Here is a 22,746-nt window from a genome sequence, read left to right as displayed (position 1 = left end):
GAGGAGAGGAGAGGAGAGGAGAGGAGAGGAGAGGAGAGGAGAGGAAAATTCACAGGGCTTTGTAGTTAAATCTTCCCTGCAAACTTTACATACAAGTATTGTTCTTGATTCCCAAAAGATCAGTGGTGTCTGAGTTTAATATTGAATAAAAGAGATGAAAAAGAATATTGATTAGTTGTTCATTCGCTATTCTGAGCACGGATGATTTTGGGATCTGAAGGAAAATGAAGTATGTGACCATGATACCAAAAGACACATATCCATATAAAAATGTGGGAATTTGCAACACAACATAAAAAAAATAAGATCACACAAATTCTGACATTTCCTCATTTTTATTCTGAGAAATTTGTGCTACAGGTGTGGTAAAATTCTTGTATATATTTTTGTATGTATTATAAGCCTACAAAAATTCAGAATGGGATTTTCAAAAGCACTGTGTCTTCACTGTGTTCTAACAGTTTCCAAACAGTTGTAGATAAAAATATCAAAATTCTGGAAGCTCTCAAGTCCTTTCATGTCAGTCTAATCCTAAATTATGCGTCTTCTAAAAAATAGGCATAATTATATTCTATTAAAAGAGACTTTTGTCTTTTTTTTTTTTTTTATCAGCTGTCTAATACTGGAAAGAAAGCAAGATCTTTCTTGTGGCATAGAATGGTAGCAGAAAGAATTTAGTAGACTGTGTTTAGAACTTCATTTTTCTTACTGGTTATTTTTGCTAGAATTAACTAGCTATAAACAACCAGAATTGCTATAATAAAGTGATGTCTTCAAAGAGAGTAAGAAAGATGACACAGGAAAATACAGGTCAGTCATCCTTACCTCTGTCCCTGGAAAGGTGATGGAGTAACTAATCCTGGAAACTATTCCAAACAAATGAAGAAGTTGATTGGGAGTAATGGTTAACCTACTTGATGCCCTTGATAGGGCAGCCAGATTGATAGGATATGGTTAGAGCAAGGGATGATGTCTACCTCAGCTTTATCAAAGCCTTTGAGACTGTCTCCTACAACATCCTTAAATATAAACTGTCAAAATGCTCAGTGAGGAAGACAGAAAAATGGATGGGTGGTTGGGCCCAGAGGATTGTTATCAGTAGCACAAAGTACAGCTGGAGGCAAGTCAGTAGTTCTCTGACCCCCAGGGGGTGATACTGGGGCAGATACTCTTTAATGTCTTCATTAATGGTTGGGGTGATGGAACAGTTTACCCTCAGCAAGTTTGCAGACAATACAAAACTGGGAGGAGTAGCTGATACACCAAATGGTTGTGCCATTCAGAGGGACCTTGGCAGGCTAAAGAATTGGCCTGAGGGGAATCTCATGAAGTTCAACAAAGGGAAATGAAATGTCTTGTACCTGGAGAGGAATAACCCCATGCATCAATAGCTGCTGGAGGCTGGGAAGCAGCTTTGGAAGAAAGGGTGTGAGGCTCCTGGAGCACACCAAGTTGACCATGAGAAATGTATTTGCACAGTAAAGAAGGCCAACAGCCTCCTGGATTTCACTGGGAAAAGTGTTCCCAGCAGTTTGAGGGAGGTAATCCTTCCCTTCTCCTCAGCACTGCTAGGATTGCATCTGAAGTGCGCTGTCTGGTTCTGGGCTGCCCAGTACAAGTAAGTTATGGAGTGACTGAAGCGAGTCCAGCCACAAAGGTGGATATGAGACTGGATCATCTTCGATATATGGAGAGGCTGAGAGAGGTAGGACTCTTGAGCCTGGAGAAGAAGAGGCTCAGGGGGAATCTTACCAGTGTATAAATACATGTTATGAGCCAGTGAAGAGGAAAAAGCCAAGCTATTTTCAGCCTTGTTCACTGAGAGGACAAGAGGCAATGGGCAGAAATCAAAAACCATGAAATTACATGGAAGGGGTTGTCCAGAGAGGTTGTGGAGTTTCCATCATTGAAAATATTCAAAACCCAACTAGACATGAACCTGGACAACAAGCTGTATCTGACCCTGATTGAATAGGGATGTTAGACTATATAACCTCAAAAAATCCCTCTGAAATAAAGCTGTGATTCTGTGAAATGGTTTAGAAGGTGGCTGCATCAGGGGAATTTTCTTACTGAGGAGCCAGCCATCTTTGACTCATTAGCTGCAGTAGGATAGGACCAGCATACAGGCATCATGGACAAGGCAGGAACATATCCTGTTCATGGTGTTCTTCTAGTGCAAGATGTGGGCACTGGCTTCATCTCGTGGCTGGTGAACATTGCCATGCAAGCATGTTGCTAAAACTGAATCTTCACAAGCCTATATACACTGTCTCTTTATTTGACAGATCTTTGGTCAAAGCAAAAGGATGAATTGCTCCTTATACAACCTCTAAGCATGGATAAAATTCCCCACAACAGGATGATAAAGTCTGAGACCAATGGAGTGATAGCCTGGAGGTTCTCAAAGGAATTGGGAGCCAAGCTGTATCTCAACAGTAGTACTTCTGTTCTCAAGAGAAGTGGCGGTATTGATGTTAAGCTAGGAGGGAAACACTATTGTAAGGAGGGGAAATGAGTTTTGGTTTAGAGATTGCGCAGATACTGCCTGAATTTGATGTTGTAGGAAAACTAATTATATTGTTCCTGTCACCAAACTATCTATCTGGACTCAGCTTTGTACTCCTTTAACTTTCAGCAAGTGTGTGTGGCTCCCATTATCAATCTGTAAAAGACAACCCCCAAGTGAACCATTTGCCATATATTTCTTTCATACTTTAAAAAAAGACCAAAAAAATCCCAAACCCCTATCATTTTCAGCAAAGTAGATTTTGGAATAAAATTGTGGAGTTCTGCCTGAAGCTTTTGGCATATGACTGTGCCATCATTACATTGCTGGATTTAAATTACTCGATACATTGATGAATTTAAATTTAAATTACAAGATCGATAGAAACTGATTTGTGAAAACTGCTGAACAGTAATGGGATTTAAAGTCTAATACAAATCTGTTTGAAAAGAAGGTTTGATATCTAACCTAACACAGAGTTGAAGAACATCACCTTTCCTTTCTCTGCATTCAGATACGCATCCAGCTGTAGTTGTGAAAAACTGTACATCCTAATACAGGATGGCATATACATCTTTTATATACATATACATCTTTTCATATACATTTTTATACATCTGTCATTTTTTTAATGTAGCATGAAGTAAGTCTATGGCAGTCATGACCTCCATCAAATTCAGATTCTTGTAGTGTTGTATTTCACTTCCCCATTATTTTATCATGGAAAAGCTCCTTGCATCTATCAAAAAGTTTTCTTCTGAAGCTAAACTGGGTTTTGTTCATCAGAAAAGAGAATGGAGAACTTTGAAAACAAAGTGAAAATCACCAAATAAAGTGTTTGTGGCTTGTTTCTAACTAAAGAAAAGTTGTTTTCATTAAATAGTGGGCTTTATTGCTACCTCAACATACTTCACAGTTGGACAGCTCTTCCATCTTTTTTGGTTTGATCCATCCTTTCTATATATTCCATTAGCTTGCATTTACTGAGGTCTGAAGTAATACTTTTATTTCTGGCATTTATTTCATACCACACACTATATATTAGTACAAGTCCCTAGGCTGGTTTTTTTGTGACTGAAATCAGTGTTTATCCAATAACAAGAAGATATCTGCTACAACATTTAACATAAAAATTATGGTAATCACAACTCAGCGCATTTTGTGTGTTGGAATGGCAGTTGTATGCTTGATGTTGCTGGATTATCCTCAAAACTTATGTCCTTTTGCAATTGGTCTACTTTTTTCTAATGTGTAAAAACAGGGCTTGAAATCATGTCTACAATTTTGGCAGAGGCAGTAATACATGCATAGTTATGCACACATTGTGGAAAAATGGGTGTATGATCTGCTCCTTTGATTTAGCCAGGCATTGTACCCAAATGCAATTTGGAAAGACAAAATGCATACACATTGCTGGACATACACTTGGTAATATCCTGTTTGTCTTTTATTTTAAGGTTTATGATACACTGGGAAATGTGTGGCAAACACTGGAAGCATTTGTTTCTGTCAAGAACTTTTTAAACATAATAGCAAACATGAAGCCACGAAACCATGACTGTCTAAACAAAATCACTTGCTATGTTGCTCAGCTTCTCAGCATTTGAGTATATGGTGTCTCAGCTTTTGGTACCACTTTCAAGATGCATCCTTTTCTATTCCTCTTCTTTTTTTTCCAATTTTCCTTTCATTTATGGAAATGACAGAGGACCTATTTCTCACCTTTGGTGAGAAGACGTTCAAATCCAGTGTCAAGTTCACGTCTCACACTTTTCTGAAAAGTGCTTTCTTAAAATTCATTTGCCAAATTGCCCAGATTCCTCCCCTGTCTCTCTTAGGGTGGAGTTACTTGTTGTATGGGCTGCAGTTGCAGTGGCAGAGTGTTACGGACTGACAACAATCCCAGGCCCCGACTCCCCTGCAGCACCTAGGGGTCTGAAGGGCAACAGAAGAGCTGGAAATGAAGGAATGAGATTTACCTTGAGATGAAGGAGGGAGGAGATAGGGAGAAGGTGTTTCTAGTCTGAACTTTGTTTCCCACCATTGTAATCTCTTTTTAATTGGCAATATATTAATTAGTCTTCCCCAAGCTGTTTTGGCCACGACATTAATTGGTGAGTGATCTCCTTGTCTTTATCTCAACCCACAGTCTTTTTCTTCGTATTTCTCTCCCCTTATTCTGTAGAGGGGGGGAAGTGAGAGAGCATCTGGGTGGGCCTTTGGCTCTTAGCCAGGTCCAACCCTCCACAATTATCGACACACATGCCCGGCTTTGGCAAGCAATGCTGAGTAGTGCAGGTTTACATGAGGTATGTTCAATCTAGACTGCCAAGTAAATAATGTAGGAATATATCATGGCATGCATTATATATTGGTATTTAATGTGTTTTGAACAAGCCTGCTTCACAATTTAAAATTACTTGATTCTTATGTTACATTTCAATTTTGCTGCATTTCTTTTTTAAGATTGAGATCTGTTATGTCAGGAAAGCATAGGATCTTTAATATACCTTCCCTTTTTTGTCTTTTTTTATAACAGAAGATTAGGCAAAATTTGGGCAAAATGCATAGATCTGAAATGGTTTTTCTCTTTCAATTGACTGCATAGGGGCTCAGAGGTCTGAAAAATGTGCAGTAAGCAGTCTGGGCTGCCATCACGTTCTGGGTTTAGGTGATGTGGTAGATATCTGACTCTGCTTTGGCACAATGGCGGGCTTGTCTCAATGTGCCCGCTGGGCATTTGGACTGAAGGTAAAGAGGATTCTCTAAGAGGCTGAAAATGCTGCAATCTGATTCTTCATATTTGCAAAAAGAGAAGAAAGGAGACTATTCTCTCCTTCCCCAAAGCTGAGTAGAAGGCATGAACAAGTGTAAAAGAACACTTAACAATCCTTTCTGTAAGCTGTGTATGTGTTTTTCATTGCGAAACAGAGTAACTGTTCACAAAGAGAAGTACTGAGCTGAGCAGACTTCTGGTATCTCTGTTGGCCTTTAAATCACTACCAGCCCTTTGTAATGAAAGAGAAAAACTTTGTTGAGGGCAAATCCAGAGATTTTGAAGCAAATGAGCTTTTTGGATTATTTTGGTCCCTGACATGATATGAACATGTATGAATAACTGACTGTCTTGTATGTCACAAAAGATCTTCAAAGAAAACTGTTCTTCCCAGGTTCAAAGAAGAGAGTGAGGAGGCACTGAAACACTTAATATACAGATACAGGAAGCAGAAACACTGATCTCATAAGCTGCAGTTTGGAATGGGGAAGAAACACGTAGGTCCTCTGAAATACTAACTAGGTAGTGGATTTTTCCGTCCTTTTTTCTGATGTTTTTTTGACTCTTGTTAACATGAAAAGGTGACACTCCAATTATACAGAGTTATTGACAGTGCCTTATGCTAAATGAAATAATGCATTATGACTGTTAATTTAAGTGGACATGATTTTATTAACTTACACACTTTTGTTACAGAATTTTGCTAACAAAACTGCACTGCTCTTCACAATTTTGGAACATAAATTGCACCCTGCAATAAAGTGTAAACACATTGTGCAGACGTGCTGATGCAGCCAGCTTGTTTTGCTTTCACTAATTTTTTATGTATTGTAAATTGTAATATGCTTTTTAAGTGAGTTGCATGCCTGATAAAGGTTATAGAGCCCCAATTCTGCCTTCATTGACAATCACATTTCTACTGAATTTCTTTTGGTTTACACAGGTGACCCTGCATAGTCTTAGACCTATATTTAAAGAACAGTTCTGCCTGTGTCCTACAAGACAGCAAGATGTTAGCCCTCTTGTGTCAGAGCTGTACTTGCTGGGCACACAGAAATAAGGAGTAATAAAGTATATTTGAACCACAAGAAAGCATAAATAAATCCATCAAACCTACACACAAGCAGCTGATCTTTGGAAAGGGCTACTGCCGGTTTTATAAAATTTCTTTTCAGAAAAGAACCACAGAGTGTTTTCACTGAACATAAATGAAACACCTTGGCATCCACTAAAGCAGACTTGGAGCAGGAGAGCTGGCAGCCTCTCATAAGAAGCAGTTTTTGTTGAACTGCCTTTGAAGAGTTTGAACTGGCAGTGCTGTGTTCTGGCTACAGGGTAACTTGGCTGAGAACATTAGGATTTCCCCTGACATTAAGTCATTTAAAGTAAAAAAAAAAAATCATTTCCTTCCCTCCCAGCTCCATTCAGGAGGAGAAACTATTTTTACTGCCAGACTTGCTGAGTGTTAGTCCCTCATGAATGGAGCAGCAGAATTAAAACCATTTACAATTTTAGTAATTAAAGACCGGAAGACACAAATTAAAAGTATATTAAGAAGCTCATATTTAATGGGCTCTTAGATTTCGTTTTGCAGTCCTAACATGCAAAATTATGAAGGAAAGCAGAGATCATTAAGCATTGATAAGATATGAAAACAGTCTCAAGAACTTGGACAGGAGTACTGATTTTGATAAATGTAGTGGGAGGAGGAGGAGATGAGTCTCGATCATGTGAAAGCTGGGGACTGTGGCTCCTAGAATCCAACAGCTTGAACAGCAGTCTTTTACAAAACCATATGAAAAAATTCTGATTATAAAAAACTGATTTGCAAACTCTTTGCATTTTTGTCTCTTTCCTTGATCTTGACTGAAGATTTTGTAAAATCACAGGATGGTTTGCATTGCAAGGGACTTTAAAGATTATCTAGTTCCACACCCCTGCCATGGACAGGGACTCTTTCCACCAGACCAGATGTTCAAGGTCCCATCCAACCTGGCCTTGAATACTTCCAGGGATGGGGCATTTCCCCATGGCAGTGGTGCTTCATAGTGCCAAACAAAGTGGAATTATTAGTTCAGTATCTCCAAGTTGTACTTCAATTTATGTATCACAGAATATATATTGATATATGTATTTTATATATCAAAAAATTGTATTTTTTTTATACAATAAAAGTATAATTTTCTGTATACTTATATTTTCAATATGTAATCCTTTCTTTTTTTTCCTGAGGAGGGTACCACTGCCTTGCTGGTGGGTGTGCATTCTGTACATCTGCAGTTTACATTTATTTTTCCTCAATACCACCTAGTTGCATGTGATACAAACTCTTATATTTCACAAGTTTTCTTTGAATTGGATTTGTCCTTTTTGAGCTTGAAACCACTTCCAGATCTATCTCTCTTGGATATATGATTGGAAAATTATAACTGCACATTTTCATGTATCATCTGAAATTTCAATTTCCATTGTGAATAAAATTTCTTTGAAAATATCATTAGCTGGCAAGTCTATTTAAGATTTGTCTTGCAGGGGATTATAAATTGTTTAGTAATTTGAGCAGACATTATTCTAAGTGTAATCTTCGCTCTCTAATTCTCCTCCTGGCTTTTGTTCAAAGTGTTATCCTCTTCACTGGTCATGGATGTCTCCTGCAAATTCTGTAAAATGCTTAAGCCTAGGTATGAAACTTGTTATTTGCCACTGTAACTCCAGAAGTTGCTTATTTCTGTATGTCTGAGACATATTGTTAGAGTCAAGTAGTCACAGATAAAGAAGACAAAATTTGCGGAGAAAGTAAAGAAAATAATACAGAATTTCCTCATGGTTTTCCTGGGTTGCAAACCCTGGTGGTATTCCACCACTCTCTCCTGAAACAACCGCACATCAACATTTTTCCTTTTCTGAAGGAAAAATAGATACTAGTACCTCATGCTTGATCTCCTTGTTTTCAAAACCTTGGATTTTGTCTCAATAGGGAATACTTTAATCTCCCATGCCATGTGCATGGAGAGATTATCTCATATATCAAAATGCATTTTTCTTTGAAACAAAAGCTTGACATTAAATGAGCAACTCTTCAAAACAAAAACAAAACAAAACCAAAAAAAAAACCAAACAAAAAACCCCCCAAACCAATAGAAGGCTGCTGAAGTGCTTGGGAATACTGAAATGCTGATGCTCCCTCTTGTGGTGTAGATGAAATAAACCAAGGAAACTATAACAGTTTAATGCATTGTTTTCCTTGATCAATATCTTTGGTATTTGATTAGTAATCTGGTGCTGGAAATGCTGGTGACTCGTCAAGAATCTGTTTCTAAAAGAAAGAATTCTCTTGTGTATTTCTACAAAAGAAAATAAAATTAACCACAATTTTATTTGTAACCATTGTATTTCCAACCAGCCTGATGATTCATTCTAGCTTTGTTTTAGAGTTCAGCTGTCCATTTGCTCACAAGTGTTTGGGGAGATTTAACTGTAAGAAGTGTGGCAAATCTGTGGTCTGACAACTAGAACTGAAAGCCACCAGACTAATCACTAACTAGAAAATGAATTAAATAAAATCAGATTATGGATTAGCTAGTCACTGAGACTATGCTGTGCATAGAGGACAAGGGGAGAAGACACCTCTCGGGGTACAACACCTCTTGAGCTTTTACTCAGATCTAGCTGGGAGCCAGAACCAGGAGTCTGAAAATTGCTCTTTCCTTTATGTTTAACTCTTTCATTTTTGTTTTGGTAAGTTTAGCAAACACTGTAAGTTTTTGATACATATATGTATATATCTCTGGAATTTCCTGTAAATGGGGTATGTGTCAAGTGTTAGCTAGATTGATCCAGTCTCCCAGACCTGTGAGGCATCAGTGTGGCCATAGTCCATGCAGGCATTTAAAACTTGAGCCTACTGAGACTTGGAAAATCTAGTTTGAAGTGCAACACAGGACAAGCATTCAGTTTGCTTTAGTCATTTGATGTAAAAATAATTTCAGTAGAAATGATGAGGTAGAAAGAACCATTTGTATAGTGGGAAAAAAGAGCAAAAGCCACAAACCAAAACCAAAACAAAGAATGTGACAGATTTCTCATAGTGAGCATCTGAACTTAGAGGACAGTGTCCGACCATTATTGATGTGATGCTCCTATCATTGTGCAGTCCTGTTTAAATACAAAGGTTTGTAATACTCCAGTTTTCCAAACTGTGAGTAATTGTAAGTAGACATTCTAAGGAATCTCACCAAGCAAAATCAAACTGCCATAAAGTTCATGTGTGGCACTAATTGCAATTTAAATGCGTGGTTATTACAAGAGCTTTTAATTAACTCAGTCGTCATACTGTGGCACACAAATTGTGCATAATAGCAGCATGCTGACTACAATGACAATAGGTTTGTCTGAGCTGTGAAAATCAGGAGTTTTGTAATTTTCTGAGGTTTCTTTTCATGCCCTTAAATATTGTGTGGTATTTAAGAATATTTCAAAAAAGGAAAAAAAAAAGGAAAAAATTCTAGCAAGCTGCTGAGGCTTGCCTGTTTTAAAATTTTGTAGAAGTCTTTAATTCTTCTAAAATTCAGTGAGATATATCTCACTGAATTATATTTCTGACAATTTTTCAGTTTCACTTTTCTATTTTTAATCCCCTTTGAGGGTCATTTTACTCTCCCTTTTGTTTTTGAAGCCTAGAAAAAAGCTCAGTTTGTGGAAACTTTAACAGGGAATACCATTCCAGTGAAACACATTCTGATCAGATATTGCTGCAAAATGGTCCTATATTAGTTCGTTAAGGTAGTGAGACCATTGCCCTTCTCTCAAACTTATGATTCCAGTCTCTCAGGACTGGCAATAATAGCACTGAATGATTTTTCATTTGGAAGGTTAATTTTGCAGTCCAAAGACTAAAAATTAAGAAACAATGTAGCTAATGGACATAGTTGTAGTCCTTCAGAAAACATAGAAAATACAACTGAGTGGTGTTACACTTAGCACATATACTTCTTTCTGTAGATAAAAAAAAAGAATGCATAAAAAAAATAAAAAGCAGGCATTATTATGGAAACTGTATTTATTTGGTTTTTAGATTATCACCAGCCCTGTACTGGGAAATGAGATACTGGCATATTTTGATTGTAAAATATTTGGCTTACAGTCAGAACAGACACCTGAAGGCAAGACAAGAGTACATGACGTTTACATGTGCACAAGTTTACTGAAGAAACCAGGTGATAAGACTCTGCTAGTGAGGGAGGCAAAAGTAAATTTGCCATGCATATAAAGTTAATGGTTTAAACATGGCATAAAAGTGACAGTACTGAAGAGTTAAAAAACCCCAGGCTGGGTTCAGCCAGGTGAGCAAGAAGAACCAACACCACACAAAGCCAGGGGTCCCAGAGATTTAAATATCATAGATATAAGAAAGGTAACAGAGATGCTGACATCATTGTAAATGCTGAAGTAGCTCATCCTTCAGAAACTATGTCTGAATAAGTAAGTGACTGCTAAGGAGCTAATCTTGTGCTGCTTCTCTCATTAACAGAACTGAGTTCTCAGCAGTATGATTACTGTCATGCATATCTTTGTGAGAATGGCAGAGGTGTATGTGGTGCTGTGCAAATGCTTTTTATTAGAATTTTCATAATTTTCCAACCCTGGGGAAAAAATAAGTTCTTAAAAAGACATTTCGGATAATTAACTAGCATTTAATGTTATTTTTATATATAACGTTTACCCAAGATTAATTTTTAAGAAAGATTTTGTATTTGAAGCTAAGGTTTGCTTTTACATGTATCAGTGAATGCAAATTTCCTAGTATTGCAAATGTATTTCTTGAGACATTGACTCAAAGAGAACAACCAGAGAAAGGCTGTTAGACAGTATTTTGAAACAACTGTTTATGTACAGCACATATAAAATAAGTATCATCCATATTCCAAGGCACTATGACTGTAAAAATTATTGATTTTCTTTTTTTGTTAAGTTTAGTCAGAGCAAAATATAATGAGACTTTACTCTAAATTCAAGAAATACTGAAATCTTGTTTTCCTAGTGAATTTGAATGTATATAGTGGGGTTTTTTTAGTTTACTGTAGGTGGAGCCAATTTATTTATTTTGGTCTTTCTTTTTTTTCCTTGACCTGAAGGACTGGTACTCATCTGCTCAGGGGCTGCAGTAGCCAGCAAGTCATCTCCACCCTGTTTCTCCTCTCCCCACAGGCTCCCACCCTGCAGTCAGGCTCTGAGAGTGCCTGGACAGCAAAGGTGCCTTGTTCAGATATGCCAGGCACCTGAGACCTGCAACAACCTACACACCTGACCCATGCCTGTCATGAGATGGAGCCTCCTTCCCAAACATCTGGATCTCACTCTCACTCTCACTCTCTGTTAAACCCTTTTTTTTTTTATTCTTGGTAAGACAAAGAGTAGTTCAAGAGTGTATGGCAAGCTGGAACTGAGGCAACTCAAATCAATCAATTGCTTTGTCATAAAAGCTGATCATAAGCATAATGCTCCCTGTGTTACATCAGTGAGCATAGAAGAATGTGATCAAATGAAAACATTTTGTGTCTGTGGTATATCTCCATTATAGTGATATATGGCACAGTGTGGCTGATGGGATAAGCTGCTGCAGAGGCTGGCACTGAAGGAGCAAACTCACATAAGGATGCATGAAGCATAGAAAAAGTGTAGAGACTTATGAGAGGAAAAATGGGGAGTCCAGTTAAGCTGGTGGAATATGCTTTAATGTGTTCTGAAGAAGATGTAAGGGGGGAAATAGTGTGAGGGATGTTTGAAACTGAATTTAAGGACAAGAAGGAATGTAGTAAGATGCTGTCCAAAGAGACACTGCCTCTAAGAATAAACGGTGAAATGAATGCTTTGAGTGATGTTGAAAGTATGATCCCTTAAAGGACATTAGTCATATGTCCAGAGATAATTGTTTTGCAGGTAAATTCATGCATGTCATTTGAAGGGAGTTTAAACTGTAACTTGGCTGCCTGAGTTGTGACATGTGAACCACAGCCTAAAAGGACTACTCACTTTTAACTTTACCCTCAATTTCAAATCATAAGGTGAACATTAATTCTTGTGTAGTAATAATGCTGATTCTTTCTTCTTTTCACTGGCCTAAGCAAGTGCATTCAATGAATCTCATTATCACCAGTTGCAACATGCATGGCAACAAACTCATCAAAGTTAGATGTGTTTATTCTGTTTTGAATTTTAAATGTATTTCTTACCTAGCTCTAGCAGTTCTTAGTTGGAAAGATGGTCCCTAAGACTTGCACTACTCTCTTTAATGCATGATGATAGCTTGAAAATGAAATTTATTTGCTTTCTCTGTTCTTACATGTGGGAATATAAAATGCAATAGGAAACAATAATCCCTGTTGTGTAGCATACACGTTCCTTCCTTCACATGGTAGCATTTTGAGTATGTTTCTGCTTCAAAGTTGGATGCCTGTCTTAGAGGCTGCATTGATCTCTTCTCTCCTTTTTTCTCTGTAAAAGTTCACTACCTTTTGACTACCAAGTTTTCATAAATCACATACAGTATTAGTTTTTTCACCAGTGCTAGCTTACACAAATGCATGCTGTTCAGTCTGCTTAGTATATCTTGTCTATTGTGATTACAAGCATAACTATCTCTTATTTAATAAATATATATATAACCCTAGTTATTTTTATTTAATGACTAGGAAGAGCAATGAGCTATGAATGTGAATTGATGTCCTCTGTCATACAAATCACTCAGTATCACATTTTACAAAGAAGAAAGTGAGAGCTCATGTGAATTTTTATCTATTGACATCAGAAAGCTGGACGTAAAATTATTTGATATTTTCAACATCTGTGTTCCAATATCATTAAACTTACATCTTGGGTCATTACCTTAACATCTTGCAATGTTGTAATGCAAGTTTCTACTATGCTAACTGTTCACTATATGCTTTGTGTCACTGGGCTGAACATGCCATATAACATCAACCCTGAAAGAAAGCACAAAGTTCAATGCTTGTTAAAAATGTGATTGGGATATATTACAGATAAAATGAAAACATGCTGCTGTTCACCACACATCATATTCTCTGAGGTTATTGATATTGTCTGCATAATAATATGCTTCCCTTATGGGAAAAAAAAAGCCACAATCAATAAAATACATGGTGACTTTCTTATACACTTGGTATCCTTTAGAAAGGAATGCTTTTATTATTATTTTTCCTGACTAATTATGTGTTTGCTGCATTCATTATGGATACAGTGTTACAAAGTATGATAATTAAATATGCTTTTCTTAGCTTAGTCTTTCTTTCTCATTAAAATGTATTGAAACTGAATTGAGAGATACATAAGAATTGTTGCTTACATGTGTTCTTTCCTTCTTCTTGTGGCTTTTTTTCCTTTTAGGTGCATAAAATGTGTGGTCCTCCTGTAAGGAAGCCTAAAGAGTTTCCAGGTTGCTCCTTTGATCAGAACAAAGATAATCAAGTGTTGAAGATGTTCTCCAGAGACAGTGAAGAAACACTCACCAACAGAAGAAAGTAAGACATTAGTTTTACAGCCAGAAAGAAAGAATAAAGTAAGCGATTAATTTTACAACAGAGTAGATTATGCTCAATGCAATGGCATGTATTACTAGAGAATAAAGTCTCCAAAGAATGAAACATTTTAGCAACACAGTTCCATTTTGGAAAGGGTAACTTCATTACTAGTTTTTGTTTTCAGAAGTAATGGACACATGACCAGAGTCATTGGTGTGGTTAAAGTATTTATGAGAGTGGATAACATTGATAGAAGGTGAGTGTTAGCCCTGTGTGTAATTCTTAAAATTACATTTGACTTTACATATCAGCAGGCATTATTAAATCTGACAAAAAGTATCTGTAGCTTTTTACAGAAAATTATTTGTACAAGCTGATAAGACAGAAAAAAAAAAGAATTACTTTTCTTACATACCTTTCTACTGTAAAAAAGGAGACAACTAAGCGTTTGGGACTAAATCTTGAAAGCCTTGTTCAAGCAAGACCTGCTGATTATTTTTTTTTTTTTGGCTTTTTTGCTGGTATATAGCGAACTGAAGTGACTGCAGAGGCTTGGAGATTTCATTTAAACCTGGTTCAGCATTGCAGTATGAACTTTGTGTAACTATATGAGTTAGGTGTTTGAGCTGTCATTATGGTCTGTGGAAAGGAGACCTCATTTTAGTTGTCCACACATCTACAAGCATCCAGTGCCACTTAAGGATATCATGGGATATCCCAGCTGATCTTCTCCTGCCAAGAAGGATGCAGGTGTCCCATAAGTTGTATCATAAAGTTCAAGCCTGACAGAGTTCAAGAAGTGTTTGGACAATACTCTCAGGCACATGGTGAGACTCTTGAGGATGGTCCTGTGCAGGGCTAAGAGATGGACTCGATCCTTGTGAATCCCTTCCAAATCAGCAGATTCTGTGATTCTGTGATGGCTTCCAGCTTTCTGCAGGTACCTTAGGTAGCTGAAGGAATCTCAAAGGCCAATCTATATTTAGACAAGTTAATCAGGTCTTCAATGACCGTTAGTAGTAATAGCACTAATGCAAGGCATTAGGAGTGTTTGCAGTTAAGACTAAAAGCTTCATTATGCAGATAAAGTACAAAGTTAAAATCAGAAATTTCATTTCTGTAATAGTATTTGCTAAAATACAGAGAAGTTTTCTTTGTCCTCTTCCTCCTCTCATTTCACTTTGTAGTGCACAAGGAAACAGAAGTGAGAGAATTGCAGGGAATAACTGCTCACTCCTGATGTCTGGAGAAGAAAAAACATCTCTGAGCTTCAAAGGCAGACCATTCTTCTCAGTGTAAGGACCTTCAGTTACTAAACAGTGGAGAAAAAAACGCAATCAGAACTACAAATGCGGGTTTTTCAAAACATTGTGGGAACAGAAAGATAGGCAAACCAGAAGTTTGCTTTAGGGAGCACAGAAGTTTTTCAGGGAATACCCATTACATGGCAGCATGTTTCTCAGTTACATGTAGCTAAGCAAGTTCTTGATGTTTTGTGATTGCTAACACTCTGCAAACACAATACCATATTCTAAAAATCTCACTTAAATCAGGACCGTTCCGTGTTTCAAAGCACAGAACACTGGATTGACTTCAGGGAGATTGCCTCAGAGACCTTAGGGGGCATGAGTGGCAGTGGGCAACACAAAGCAACACTGTTTTCCCTTCCCTTCCCTCTCACCTACCTGAGATTCTGGAGACACTTCATGGCATGCAAACTCTGCACCAAAAAGGGGAAGGGAAAGAAAGTTTGAGATCCACTGATGCAGATTTCAGTTTAACAACTTCTTAGTTTATATCATCTGTAGTTGCTACCTCCTGGATCACCTCCTTCCTTATTAGTCACAGTCACTTTACATTTCACTTTATATTGCCATAGCAACTGTAAGAACCTCACATGCAAGTGTGACTTCAGCAAGTGCTTGCAGCCTGCTTTTAAGGAAGTGCTCTTTTCTAACTCCACCTTATTTACCTCCTGTGGTACTTCTGTTTTCCAAATGCATGTCCAGATGAAAGTTTACATTTTAAAGTACATGTTGGGCTGCCACTATCTGAACTTTTCCTGAATTATTTTTACCGTTGGACCTAAGCTGATACTTTCTGGTACTATGTGGTACAAGAAGAAAATGAAATTTCTCTGCTCTTTTGATGCCAAAAAATTGTTAGATGAATTTTAAAAAATCTAAGCAGACCCTTCCATAGCAACATAGAAAGTATATAATGCTTTTTTCTCCAGAACTTCAGACAGCTTCTAGTACAGAGAATGAAATTGTAAAAAAACAGCAACAAAAAAAAAGAACATTTCTCAATAAACAGATAAAAAGTATCTTCAGCTTCCACTGACTGTAATTGCGCATTTGTGCTCAGCTGCCTATCGTTACATGCTATCTGGTCTAGAGAAAGATCATGTGAAAGTTGACATTCATACCATCTGCCCTTCTAACTACTTTGGTCAGACATCAGCAGGGGCTGAAATCAGTTATTACTTCTCTATTAAATTTAGCTTTGCCTCAGGATGTGTTTACTAATAAACTGAATGGCCTTTCTGTTAGAATGCAGTTTGTGACAGGATAATATGACAGGTATATTTATTTTTTTTTATTTATTCTTCAGAAGAAATTCCAACGTTCGCTTTGAGAGGACTCTCTAAACACTACTTTTCATCCAAAATGTAAACACAGAGCATAGACAAAATCAAAATCAATCCCACTCAATGGGATTTGGAGGGAAATTGCAAACCCACTGTGCACACTGGATTCAATTTGGATGTGGAGAAATAAAAGATAATGGCTATTCATGGCTAGGAGAGTGTGGATGAATCATGTTTAAAACCTAATGCACATAGGCAATTATATGATGCGTGGTCAAAATTGACCCTACATGAGATTTTTCAGAACAGCAGTTTCAGAATTAGTAGGGCACTCACATCACCTTTAATAGACATAGTAAATCAAAACCACTGTGGTTTGTGTAAAAGATTAGCCCTATTACATGAAAGAGCATATGACTTTTTAAATGATGGACTGTATATACTCACTGATGTTTTACCTGTTTTAATTTGAAGTAAACTATACTTAACACTTAGTTCCTTATAGAATTTTAGGCCTGTGGTGACTAAATATAGGGAAATATATATTATTTCTGGAATTTTTTCACAACTCCAGACATTATACAAGAAGTTAACATAAAGTGAAGCTTGCTGGGTTACAGAGCAATGAGTACAGCATTTGGTGGTGCTTTTCTGTGTGCCTGCAGGTCATAGATAACTCAGGAATGTGTCATGTTCCATTCCAGAATGAATAAGTATTTTCATTTTTCACAGTAGGAAGGGGTCTCCCAGGAAGAGATTTTCAATACATAAACAAACAATTTATATTAAATATCACAATTTTGTTGAGAACATACCAACTAAAAAGTAATTAATTTGTTTTGAATTAAGTACAAAACCTTATTACCTCTGGGCATCTTGAAAATTATTTAAAATAACAATTCATAATTTATAACCTGCCAGCACAGCACATGGTAGAACTGATATAATATTTCAGACAGTTATTTTAATCTTTACTAAATATTTAATATCTACATCTTCAAGCCATTTTACCTAAATCTTGCATTGCTGCATAACTTTAACTAATATTTTTTGTAGTATTTGTAAAGATATGTAAGGGACTTCTTGTTAGCACTTTCGAAAAACAAGAGACTTATTCATGTGCACCTTGTTTTTAATTTGCTGTGCTTTTTTTTGGAGCATTTTTCGTTTATTTGTCCAACTGTAGCATTGCAAACTGTATCACTACTATGCAAAAAAATTTCAGGTTGAAGGAAAATAGTTCCTATTCCAGAGCATAGGTAAAATAGGGTTTTTTTTAATTTAATGGGAGTATCAACTCTGTAAACAAAGAAGTGTATCTAAAAGAATCAAACTCACCTATTGACAAATAGATTTAAAATATCACTGGAACCACTGGAGAGTAATGGAATGAACACATTCCTTATCTTGTAGAAATCCACAGCAGCAAGACGGCTCAATGTTGCCGGTTGACACTGACAGCTCTTTCTCGTGTTCCTGTGTGCAGGGAATTTATCAGCCACCTCCGGCTCTACAGAGCCTTCTACGGCGGCCTGGCGGATCAGCTGTGCGGGAATGAGTTGGCAGCTGCCGATGGACTCCCGTGTTGGAACGGAGAAGATGTCGTAAGAAGGTACCTTTCTGACTCACTTTGGTCCTCTTTCTTTCGTCAGTCGTTCTGATGAAACAGTCAGCTTCTGTTCGAGTTGGGTATGGTGTTTCCCTGTGTCTGTGTCAAGATTGGTTTGAAAAATAAATAAGCATGGGTTCCCTTCTCTCAGGCTTTACCTGCACACAGTAAATAAAATCTTCCTGCATCTCTGTTTAGGAAAAACAAAAGAATTCTAGTGTTCATCAGACATTTTTCCTTCGAATTTACGGTACCTAAACATACACTGGAAAAGAGGCTGGACTGACAGTTACAAAATACAGTTGGATAAAAAGGATATGGATTTTTGTTTGAACTTCATCTTTATAAAATGCTCCTTTCAATGCAGCATGTGGTAACAGACTCCAGCTTAAAACCTTCTCTGGCTGTGAAGTATGAAGTAATCTCTTAATATATATAGTTTCCTGTGAGAGAACTAAAAGTTAGGCATGAAGATAAAACATTTCAAAAGTGAAACACGTATTTTTTTATATATGCAGCAGCTTGGGAGACATCATTCAGCAGCAATGGCAAAGAAGAGATAATAAACAACTGCAGTCCTAGATGTGTGTCTCTGGAATCAATATATTACACAGCTTATAAAACACTAGCATTTTTGGATGGCAGAAAGATTTTCAGAGAGCTGATCACTATGTTTTTGCTTTATTGCTTTGGTCACCAAAACAAGTATTTTTCTGAGCAGGAAATCCTTTCCTTCCTGATGACAGAGACCAAAATATTGAAAAGTTCATTGCAATTATTTGTAATAAAAATCATGATGTTAATGTGGTGTGTATTTGTAGGTAGTATCAAAGGTCATATCAAAGAGGGCTGTGAGTTAATGAAGTGGGAGATAGCTGGTACCAAGTAAAGGCAGCAGTGGACAATATGCACCTTAGGTATCTCTAAAAAGTTGGGTAGGAGCTGTCATTTATTGATTGATACCTAAGGAAAGTTAATGGACATCTTTTTAGCAAACAGCTACAGGCCCACTTTTCTTTATCTTCTTGGGCAGTCCTGTGCTTTGGCAGCCCCAAAGTCCAGTGAGTGGTTGACTCCCTTGTCTCACTGGCAACCTTTGTCCAGAGATTTCAACAATCTTCTGAAGATGCCATGTTCCTTCTTTAGGTGGCTGTATTTGAGATTTAATCTCAACTGCACGTCCTTGCTTTTGTTTTTCTGCCCATCCCCTGGTTGATTTAAAGTGTTCCTACCAAGTGTTTCAGTAACAATATAAAGTGAGGGTCTTGTAATTACAGATTTCCTAAGAACAAGGTTCTTCTACCATTACTTTTGGCTGCTTATATACTTACTATTCATATATTATGTATTTTCAAACCTATATTATTATATTGTATGGTACTATTATATTGTCTCCATTATTACATTATATGGTTATACTTTTGTTTTGTTTATACTGTTATACTGTACTGTTTGATTTTGATTGATTAGATCCTAGAGCCCTGTTAGAGAAATGAAACATTCTCCACATTCTCTAAATTCATGGTGTTTTTTAAAAGTAATTTAATATATATGCTAATATATATATATAGGCTATATATATGCTAATACATATGCACTTTCATATATATCTGTGTGCATATATATATACACACAATATATTTATTATTGGATCCACCCAAAGATGTAATGGGTGACAAAAGCACTGTATCTTAGAAGTAAGGAATACCACTTTGGTATTAGTTTAACTTAAAAATTTCCTTAACTAAAATATTTTGTCTTTGTATCTATATTAGTGTATATATATTTGTATTTTTGGTCAGTAAATGTGAGTGTCAGCTTCCTGAAAGAGCTGAGATGTAGAGAATAGAAGTACAGACTGATGATTAAAACAAGAAGAGCAGGATACTCTGAATTGCTCTAGATTATCAACTGGAGCTGAGACCTGCAGATTTGTTCCTACACCTCAAGACCTCTGATTGTACACTAAATACATTGTGGTACATTATCTCCTGTTTCAGTATCTTTATGAAGGCACTCAGATCTGTCCTCTTCCATCCTTTCATTTTGCCTTCTTGTTTAGTCAAAATGCCCTTCATTCAATTTTGTTTGTTTATGTTTGTTCTCTTGTTACTGAAGGGGGAAATCTTTCCTGCAGTTTGACTGAGATATGGGGTTTTTTACTATTAGTATTATTATTACAGAAGTGATGATCTAGGGAGAAGTGTCTATTATCTGCTTTCATAATGGCTAGGATGCATAGCAAGCATTTGAAATATATTCTGCTTAAACATTAGCAAGAGTTTTCTAGTGACAAGGGTAAAAATAAGTAGTTCTGTTGTCCAGTGTCTGCATGAAGAAGGATTTTTAAGAATAGGCAAGGCAAGGCACTGAGAAATGATGCAGCAGAAGCTGATTTTTCTTAGAGATATGGAGATAAATTGGATAGCTCCTTAAAATCTCCCTAAGCCCTATGATTCTGAATCTAGGATTATCTAAATCCTGTGTTGCTCAACTTCTCTTGCCATGATCCCAGGATACTGTGACATTTTAGAAGCCATAGTGACCTGAGCAGGCATCATCGCTTTTCTCTCTAAATATTGAAGAACTGGACACTCACTCACTTTACTTTTTTTGTTCTCCCCTCATCCTGCCTTCCCACTAGTATAATAGTAAGTAACGATATTGATGAACTCATTAGTGCATCTCACCAGTGTTTCTGGCACTGATGGGGAAAAGTTTGTATTGGTCAAATTAGTTAAAGACAAATAGATTGTATCCGTTCTGAGATTCTTCATTCTTTCCATCTGTTTCTGCCTTCTGTTTCAAAACCATGTGCCATAACTGCTGGTGACTGGAAGTTTGGGCTTGACATGAGAAAACAATATAATGAACTATGTATTTCTGGTGTATCAGGACCTGAAGAGATTTCTTGGACTGCTTGCTGTATCTGTGTTTCAAGCTGCAAGTAGCAAAAAGCCCTGGAGACAAAAGACAGATTAATGGAAAAAAAAAATCTTTGCAGTTCTTCATTTTCCTCTTTGTGCATCTTTCTAAAGGAAGCAATTCGAGGGTTTTAACAGCTATCACACTGTATATCAGTTAAATCTTATAACCTTTTCCTTCTCTAATACTATCCAAGAGATTATCAAGCCTGGATGGGAAAAGGTCAGAAAATGAAAAAGGGTATTATTGAAATGAAAGCTTATTTAACAGTTTACATTTCATATGCTTCAGCTGTTCCATTTTTGGTTTAAGCTTTAGGTTTTTTTTCAAATCACAATACCATGGAAATATGGCCCTTGATTCTGCAATTCTAGAAATTGTTCTGGATCTAGCATTTCACAGAGTCCAGGCTCATGCTTTCATCAAAACCTCAGACCAGAATTCCCACACTCCTGTATTCATGCCTGAAAAGATCAGTAGTGGCCAGGACTTGCGGGAGCAAGACCGCTCTCTTGAGGTCTATGTCACTGCAGCATGGGGGGCAAGACATCTCAGAGGAGTCTTCAGCCCTTCCACTGTCTTACCCAATTGTGTGACTGCAGTGGACTAGCATGAAATTGAAATTCAAAGTTCACCTTCAAAGGCATGGCTGAGTGTCATGATGAAATACCTGGAATTTAGTGTTACAGGATTCATTAGATTCAATGGAAAAAGAGGTATTGAAATTAATAAGTTGTTCACTATCAAAGCATATGAATTTGGAATTTCAGTGGCATCTTAGCATTAAAGCTAAAATAATGGGAGCTGTGCAAATAGACTGAGATTGTTCCACTTCACAAACATAAAGAGGTTTAACTGAGATTTATACAGCTTTGGTGATCCAGAGAGCCTGGCTAGAATGTGAAGAGAGATAAATTAAAAATACACAGAGGAGAGCATAATATGTAGTGTACATCTTGAGACCAGTGATTTAACTGAAATAAAAATAGATGTGAGTGAAAAATATAGTAAAATTATGTGTGTTGAAGGATTCACGACTAATGGAGATTATTAAAAAGAGCTAATCAAGTTTTGAAGGAAGAGTTTCATATAAAACGCATATCTGAAGTATCCAAATTAAGAGAAATTAAACAGCATGATTGATTTTAATTGCTGAGCAAATTGTTACAAAGTGATTATAATAAGCATCTCTAATCAAATATAAACGCTTAGCTGTAGCACAGCTCTTAGGCTGGGAAAATCTTCTCTTTAGATTCTTAAATATTCTGAAACATGAGTACAATCCTGATGCTGTTCTTATCCAACAAAGGAATAGAAATGGTGATATAGGGGAGATTAATAAATTGATTCTAATTTCCTTCTGTTTGAACTAATCATCACTTTTTAAAATAAGGAAGAATGTAAACTGTTGTCAAAGGCACCACTTGACACCTATGCAGAGGATTTGTCTGAGTAACTTAAAGTGTAGGAACAGCCCATTATGGCTCTTACTGCTTAGCCTAATAGGCTGCTGCCAACAAGGGCCAGCGACAGATCATAGAGAAAATGCAACTGTGAGCTTGTACTTCCTCAAAATATGCAAATTTGCAAATGCCTGACCCGGAACTGTGAGCATTCAATCTTCCCATGAACTCAAAAGTCTTCTCACCAGTAGCTTTCCACAACAAGAGAACCAGAAGTTTTCAAATACCAAAGCAGAGTCAGTTTAAGAGGGGCTTATGATACATATTTCTGTGTCAACATAGAAAAGACATGAAATGGCATATGTTCCCTTCTTTTATAATAACTGTGGGGTTTGTT

General features: G+C 36.9%; 1 protein-coding gene across 2 annotated transcripts in view; it reads left to right on the top strand.

Annotated features, from left to right (window-relative positions):
- The window catches only part of GPC5 (glypican 5), a 601,007-nt gene that overhangs the window by 88,766 nt on the left and 489,495 nt on the right, over positions 1-22,746 (top strand). The window contains exons 3-5 of one of the 2 annotated variants that reach the window (XM_017732642.1): positions 13,689-13,822; positions 15,010-15,117; positions 17,899-18,024. In XM_017732642.1, the coding sequence (XP_017588131.1) occupies positions 13,689-13,822; positions 15,010-15,117; positions 17,899-18,024 (368 nt within the window). The remainder of the gene's footprint in view (positions 1-13,688; positions 13,823-15,009; positions 15,118-17,898; positions 18,025-22,746) is intronic. The other variant, XM_017732641.1, reaches the window with a different exon arrangement.

The sequence above is a fragment of the Corvus brachyrhynchos genome, unplaced genomic scaffold, assembly GCF_000691975.1.
Source record: "Corvus brachyrhynchos isolate BGI_N302 unplaced genomic scaffold, ASM69197v1 scaffold12, whole genome shotgun sequence".
Classification (NCBI taxonomy): domain Eukaryota; kingdom Metazoa; phylum Chordata; class Aves; order Passeriformes; family Corvidae; genus Corvus; species Corvus brachyrhynchos.
This window is presented reverse-complemented; position numbering and strand designations above follow the sequence as displayed.